This window comes from Monopterus albus, unplaced genomic scaffold (assembly GCF_001952655.1).
Source record: "Monopterus albus unplaced genomic scaffold, M_albus_1.0 scaffold30.1, whole genome shotgun sequence".
NCBI classification, from domain to species: Eukaryota; Metazoa; Chordata; class Actinopteri; order Synbranchiformes; family Synbranchidae; genus Monopterus; species Monopterus albus.
This window is the reverse complement of record NW_018127910.1, coordinates 655,607-663,039: the sequence shown is the minus strand read 5'-3', so window position 1 is coordinate 663,039 and position 7,433 is coordinate 655,607. Positions and strand designations below refer to the sequence as shown.

At 37.1% G+C, this 7,433-nt stretch overlaps 1 protein-coding gene across 1 annotated transcript; it reads left to right on the top strand.

Moving 5' to 3' along the window:
* Window positions 1-744: 744 nt before the first annotated feature.
* Window positions 745-6,268, top strand: cirsr (corepressor of RBPJ and splicing regulator). The gene is made up of 10 exons (XM_020596569.1): window positions 745-951; window positions 1,881-1,975; window positions 2,224-2,297; window positions 2,438-2,451; window positions 2,545-2,597; window positions 2,696-2,744; window positions 3,221-3,341; window positions 4,079-4,185; window positions 4,496-4,581; window positions 4,905-6,268. Exons 1-10 carry the CDS (start codon window positions 880-882, stop codon window positions 5,545-5,547), a joined length of 1,314 nt encoding a protein of 437 aa, XP_020452225.1. The 5' UTR covers window positions 745-879; the 3' UTR covers window positions 5,548-6,268.
* Window positions 6,269-7,433: the final 1,165 nt, after the last annotated feature.

The following is a 7,433-nucleotide window of genomic DNA, read 5'->3' as shown; positions in this document are numbered from 1 at the left end:
TATTATCCTCTAATACTTTAGAGTAATATAGTTTCTTACATCTCCTCAAAATCTCAATTAATTTGTTCTTATATGACTTATATTTTTCTTCCGCCTTCTTTGATCTGTCCTTTATGAATTCCTTATATAACGCATTCTTCTTTTTACATACATTCTGTAATCCCTTACTCATCCATGGTTTCCCACTGTAATTCCTTTTGTTTTTATACTGCTTACGAGGACAGTTCCTGTCATATACTTTCTTAAATATATTTAAAAATTGCTCATATGCTTTATCTAAGTCTTCCTCTCTGTAAACTGCTTCCCAGTTTTGCCCCATAAAATCCTCTTTTAGCCTCCTTATAGCATGTTCATTCGTCACCCTCCTATAGAAAAGATTTGTTTTTGGCCTCTCTTTTCTATACTGGCCCTCATAAACCACAAATACAGGTCACTAATATCATTTATAAGTAATCCACTTGTCATTTTGCTGTCAATAACATTGGTAAATATATTATCCATTAATGTTGCATGCTGGGTTGTTACTCTACTTGGTTTTGTAATTTTTGGGTATAAACTGCATCTATATATTGTGCTAATAAACTCCTCAGTTCCTGTGTGCTTGTTAGGATTTAACAAATCTATATTGAAGTCACCACATATTCACATTATTATTATTTTATTTATGACTTATTGTCAAGTAATTTTCTTCCATCCAGTCATTAAATTTTAAAGCTAAACCAACGCTACATCTGTACTTCAGCGACCTCTGTGTAACCAATGTAGAACAGGCTTCATACAGACAGAATTGTTTACAAACGGAGGAAGCTACACTAACAAATCTGCTAGCTAAAGTCAACGTTACGTTTTCAGTATAGCCAACGCCCTAGCTTATTAGCCATGGGGAAGTCGTTTGCAAATTTCATGTGCAAGAAAGATTTTCATCCTGCGTCGAAGTCAAATATAAAAAAGGTGAGTTATGGCTACAGACAACGTTAGTGCTTGACGGTACAGAATAGCAGGTTAGCCTACTAGCTAACGAGGTATGCTTACTGTGTATTGCTCGTGCTAGCATGCTACTAGCTAACATGAGCCACATTGGGGAGATATTCTGAGCAGTAACGTTAACTTACATCATAGTTTTTAATCGCAGTTTGTTTAATATAAGTATTTAGAAACTAAGTCTGATCACTCATGTCCACATGTAATATGCTGAAGTCACTGCGCACATAGTATTTATATGAGAGAGATCTTATACCATTACGTTAATTGGTGGAGTAAGTATTACTAATTAAATGACGTTTTGTCTTAATATTTTTGCCCTGCACAAACTACTTTTGCTTTTAAAATGTTGCTGATTGTTAATGAGATTACTACACGGTAGTCGCAGTATGTGTGTTGTGTCCACATGTAGTAGCAGTTGTTGTCCTTTTAATTGTGCACAGCCACGACCTGCAGGTGAAACACTCTGAGACCTCTCTGGTACATACCAGTTACCAGTTTGTGTATTATTTGTACACCTTACATTTTTTTCAACGTTAAATGAAATGAATCACCAAAAGGCCTATATGCTTTTTTCAGTAATATATTTTATGGCAACAACTGACAGTAATTGCTCTTTATTGAGGAATGTGTCTGTTACCCCCATGAATAATGAGTTGTTCTATAAAATATAAGTATATTAATATAAAGCAGAACAAAAGCAGCAAATTTTCAACTGTCTCGGTTCTAGTACAAAGTAAGGGCAGTAGATGCTCATTGCACCTAAGATTGAACATCCCTGTAGTTACTTAATCTACTATTTGTTTCTCAGTCAAGTAAGCAGACCCCAACAATTTGCTGGAAATTCATGAAGTAGTATGGTGAATGTATGCTGTACTCCTTCACTTTTTATATTCCAGGTATGGATAGCGGAGCAGAAACTGACTTTCGAGAAGAAAAAGCAAGAAGAACTTATGCAAGCATACCTGAAAGAGCAGGACACGTACAACAACAGGTTAGATAAATATGCACAATATCTTGTACCTCATAAAAAACTGCTGCCTTAATATCAGATTAGTTTTAAATAAATGTATTTTTGTTTTACAGATACATACTAAAAGTTTTACTAAGTAAATGGAAAGGTTTTCATTAGCTTTAGATTCATTAGACATTTCTGGAGTTCTCCAATTTCATATGTTGTAAATGTTGATGAACACAATTAACAATGTCATGAATTTCAACAATTTGATTTTTAACCTCTAGGCTGTTGATGGGGGATGATCGTGTTAAAAATGGCCTCAATTTCATGTACGAGGCTCCACCTGGGGCATCCAAAGGTAAATGGTTGTATCACCCAAGCATCCCTAATCCCCATTATATATTATTTCCAGTTCCAAACACTTGACTATTAAAAAAACAACATATTAACTTTTGAATATTTGTGCTTTTTTCTTCATAACCACCTTCTTTCCCAAAGAGGAACAGAAAGAGGTAAAGTTGAGAAAATCTTTACAATTCTTACTTACTTTTCAGCAAGAAACATTTACATATTTGAATTCTAATGAAAATGTTTCTGTTGTTTAGGAGGGGGAAGAAGAGTACAAATTTGAGTGGCAGAAGGTGGCTCCTCGAGAGAAGTAAGTAGTTGACATTTGTACACAGTTTTGACACATTGTCCAACACTCTTACAGAATTTGCATTATTTTTGTTTATTTTTTTTTCTATTTTCTTGTAGGTATGCAAAGGATGACATGAATATTCGAGATCAGCCATTTGGAATCCAGGTGTGTGATGATTCGTGTTTATTTGAAGCAGAGGCTGATGAAATAAATAAGAAACCAAACATGCAGTGTCTGTTAAACAGAATGAAACTTGGTGTGTTTGTCTTGTAAAAAAAACTGGGTCCTTTAATCTCTTCAGGTCTTTAAACTCTTACAAGTGAAACCACTGGAAAAGTAAAAGTCAAGCTTTGGTTGCAATACTTGCAACACGTCTGCACTAAAGCCATACGCTGTGACTAGCTGTTGCGTGTGGACCAGAATTTGTTTTCCGGAATGAGAAGCTACAAATATTATAAAATACACTTTTTATAAATTATACAAGTTTTCAGAAATAAAACCGGAACTTTTTGTGAATGTAAAGTCCAATACATTAATGGAATGTCTGTTGCCTTATAGTTCTGTTTTTGTCACCATTTTTAAAACAATACATCAATTATATGCATTTTTTTTTTAAGTTATGCATGTATCTAACTTTCCAGGTGCGAAACGTAAGATGCATCAAATGTCACAAATGGGGCCATGTGAACACAGACAGAGAGTGTCCTCTCTATGGGCTGTCGGGCATCAACGCCAGCTCTGTGGCCTCAGAGGAGACAGCAGGTAGAGCACAGACATGTTCAGTTAAATGTTAACAAGCCACTGTGATTTTATATGCAGAGTTTAATTTTATCATATTTAATTAAAATAAACATCAGCAGATAAGCACATGTTAATGGTACCATAAATATTCCAATCAGTTAGAATAAGTAATCATTACAAGTTTAATTCATATAAATGCAGTTTGCCTTCCAAAATTTAGTTCCTGGAAAATGTCTGCTAAACATGCTTATTGTTTGTTATGCAATTTAAAAAACAGTAGAGTTTTATGTGTGTACAGAAGAAGAGGAATCCAGACTATCTGTACTGTTTGATACTTGTGGCCAGTGGGTCAGCTTTGTCTTTGCAGCCGGTACACCTGCTGTATCTTTCCTCCTGGCTTTCAGCTGGAGCTCCCAGTCTTGAGCTGATTCTGAGTTCTGTAATCAGCGAGTTGAGTAGTAAAGTAATAATGTTTACCCAGGGAGAGTCCAGTCAGTGCATGGCTTTGATGGTGGAGGGCTGTAATGGTCCCCCTCCTGTGCCGGGAGAAAAAATGTAATTATTGTGTATTCTGATTCCCTTAACTGCTGCTTTGGCAGAGAATGATATTGTATGATTTGCTCAGCCGGAAGTGGAGTGAGTTGATTTGATGTCCCATTCTGTTAACAAAGCACCCCCCTGAAATTCCCACTGTGGAGATAGTGGTTGGCATGGGTTTGACATCAATGGGACTCTGAGGCTGTGATTTGTGCTAACAGGTCCGTCGATGCACCCCTCGGAGTTAATGGCAGAGATGCGAAACAGTGGATTTGCTCTGAAAAAATGTGTCCTTGATAGGAATGATACAGTTGGTGATCCATCACAGGTAATTGTCTCGCGCTCAGATCTCTGCACACATATGTCGATATACAAACACACACACACACACACACATTCTCCCCTTCAGAAAGAAAAGAATAAATATATTCATGGCTAGAATACAGTATATAAATGCTGCACTTTGAGGAGTTTTTAGGGCAAAGTATGTCAAGTGAACAGATATAATAAAAGAAATTTTATTATTTAAACATATTCACCTCATAGACTTCCCCAGGTTTGCATTTGAGATTTGTATTTGTCTGTACGTTGTTGCTTTGATTTCAATATAAATTAAAATTTGCTGCGTACTTTAACAGGAATACGTTGCCAGCGATGAAGAGGACGATCCCGAGGTGGAATTTCTGAAGTCATTAACGACCAAGCAAAAGCAGAAGCTCCTCAGGTAAAACTGTAGCACAATTTACATTTTATGTATGAAAACTTAAAGGAGTTGAGCTGCATTGATTATTGAGCCCTAATTAAGCAATTATATTCTTTAACATGGTTAGAATTTTTTAAGACTTGTATTGGAAATCCTGATCTGATGAACTACAAGTTTACTGTGGTTTTTTTATATATACATATAAATTTGTTCTGAATTAAAAATAAAATGTATCTGGTGTTAAAAGGGAAAGTGCATCTAGTTTTTCATATCAGATTGTTAGATTACTTTTCTGCTGCCTTGTTACAGAATATAAGTGGATTGTTTGTGTTCCTGTCGCACAGAAAACTTGATCGCCTGGAAAAGCAGAAGGCCAAGAAAAAGAAGAGCAAAAAACAGAAGAAGAAAAGCAAAAGAAAACACAAGAAAAAGCATGAAAGTAGTGACAGCTCAAGTGACCCCTCCAACAGCAGCAGCGGCGATAGTGGCTCAGACTCAGACAGCCATGGCAAGTTCAAGAGCCAAAAACGAAAGAAGAATAAGAAAAAAGATTCCTGTCGAGATAACAGCTCTGAGAGTGAGCGACGAGTCAAGAGTCAGAAAAAGGCCTCTTCTCACAGGAGCCGGTCACTGAGCCCTCACGCTGGACAGAAGCGGCCTGAAGAGGAGTCCAGAGATTATACACAAACAAGGACAAAGAGGGGAAGGAGCAGGAGTCGAAATCACAGCCCGGAGAACAAGACAAAGCCGGAGGGAGGTCAAGAGAGAAAGAGGCACGACAGCAGGGACAGGCAGAGACATGGCTGCCCCAAGTCTGGCATGTACAGAAGTAGGAGCCGTGAAAGAGGCAGGGAGGACAGAGGTAAAGACAGGCAGCACAGCAGAGATGGTGAGAGGAACAGAAGTCACACAGACGGAAGGAACAGCAGATGGGAGGAGCAGAAGCAGGGAGAAGAGGAAAGAAGGGGAGGACAGAGGAAGAAGTAGGAGCAGAGATAGAAGTCAAAATCGAGCTAAAAGAAAGCCCTGACTCTTTTTACACTGTCTTTTCCCTCACACAACATAGAGCAAACATAAAATGTTCTGAATGTTTTTGCAATATCAGTTAAGTCTTGGTAATCACAGACTCCCTCTATTTAAAATCAAATTGCAGGTATTGTGCACTAGTTTCCTTTTCCTCCAGTAGAGGGAAGCAGCACACACAAAATAGCTAGATGCAGCTCATTGCTCTTTTGTGTTGTCTTGTACTATATGAAAAGGTCTGATTTAATTGATTACCATTGGAAGCAATTTGCAGCTATGATTCGTTGATGAGAAGATATTGGATTCATTTTCATGGTCAGCTGGGTGCTGTATATTTCTGCTCCTGCGGTTTTTATCCTTATTTCATTATTGTGTCTTTTTAGAGATATTGACATTGTAGACTGTAGTGCTTAGATGGCTGTTAATTCCTGATAAAAAAAAACGGCTTTTTTCCTGATTAAATTTATGTTTATGTGTTTATTTGTGATGGATGAAATGAAGGATGACAGATCTGTTGGCAGATGAAGACGTGACCATGTCTGTTGCTTCACTGCTGTTAGTGTATTCCCACTGAGGGCTAAATTGTCTGGACACCTGGTGGCAAATATTACGCTTTTGCGCATAATATTTTTATTGTCAGGCCGGTTTTCCTGAGGAACGTGACAAAATGTGAGTTTTCCCTAAAGCTGTGAAATACCTCCTGTTGGATTTTTATGGGCTTCAAACTCAAGGATATGATTTCTGTCCAAATATCCAGCATATAAATATAAATACAGCCTAAAGAGCACACTATTTTTGATTAATGCAGACCTGCATTTTATAATTTGACATGCTACAGAATTTTAAAAATCATTTTAAACCACCTAAATAAAGAATGCATTCCTGTTATTTACATTTTCAAACAAATATATTTTATTGGACACCCTCAGACTCCAAAATCTAAAACATTTTTTATCTAAATTTAATTTTATCTTTGAAATATCCATCTGAAATAAAAGTAATTTGTCAATTCAACTAATAACTTAAAATTTAACATTTTTTATTCAGGTCTTGTTGCAGTAGTCTTCCTGTATTTGATGAAATTCAAATTGCTAATCCAATTTGATAGTTTTCACTATCTGGCCGTTTTCTTGAAGCCGCTGTTGCACAAAAGGAAATGAAAATAATTCCCCTCTATTGCCTTCTGGTCAATTTAACATCCTCTTCGAAAAAGAGAGAGTGTCTGGATGAGATGCTTTTCCCTGACGTATTCCCAGTCCTGGGCTCACGCTGTAATTATTCCCCGGCTTTTTCTCTGAGAATCGGACGCTGCACTGGGTAAACACAAAGAAGTCAGAGAGCATCCTTGAACCCTTTCAATACGGGGCCACTGATATTCAAATAACATGCAAGCACCATTTGACTGCGCTGAGCAAAGAGCATTTCAAATTCAACATTTGCATGTGACTCTTTGCCCCCCCACCCTCTCTTTTTTTTTCCTGAAGTTTAAAAAACTGTTCCCATAACATCTATGTGATTTCTGGCAAAGAGAAAGAAGCCATATCCTTATTCGCGGTCCATCGATTGGTATGCAAATGAAAGCAGTTAATTTGGACAATTAGAATAAATATTCAGGGACCTTTGTCATCAAACCCCCTTGGAAACCCCCCAATAAAGTGAAACTGAACAAAAGATGTCTCGGAGATTAATTAGATATTTGATAAGACACGAATCCCTAATCGCAAATACAAGACACATGGGGCTGCGATGTGCTCCAAGTCATAATTAATACAATTTAACAAGATTTTCATTTAGGCATGAAATGTCTTTTCCGGGGCATTAAACATTGATTTATTCCATAGGGGAAAGAG

Excerpts from the sequence above, each read along its gene's own strand:
- cirsr (XM_020596569.1), top strand. The coding sequence starts at position 880 with ATGGGGAAGTCGTTTGCAAATTTCATGTGCAAGAAAGATTTTCATCCT. Across the intron at positions 952-1,880 it reads CGAAGTCAAATATAAAAAAG|GTATGGATAGCGGAGCAGAA; the intron begins GTGAGTTATGGC and ends TTTATATTCCAG. Across the intron at positions 2,745-3,220 it reads ATCAGCCATTTGGAATCCAG|GTGCGAAACGTAAGATGCAT; the intron begins GTGTGTGATGAT and ends CTAACTTTCCAG.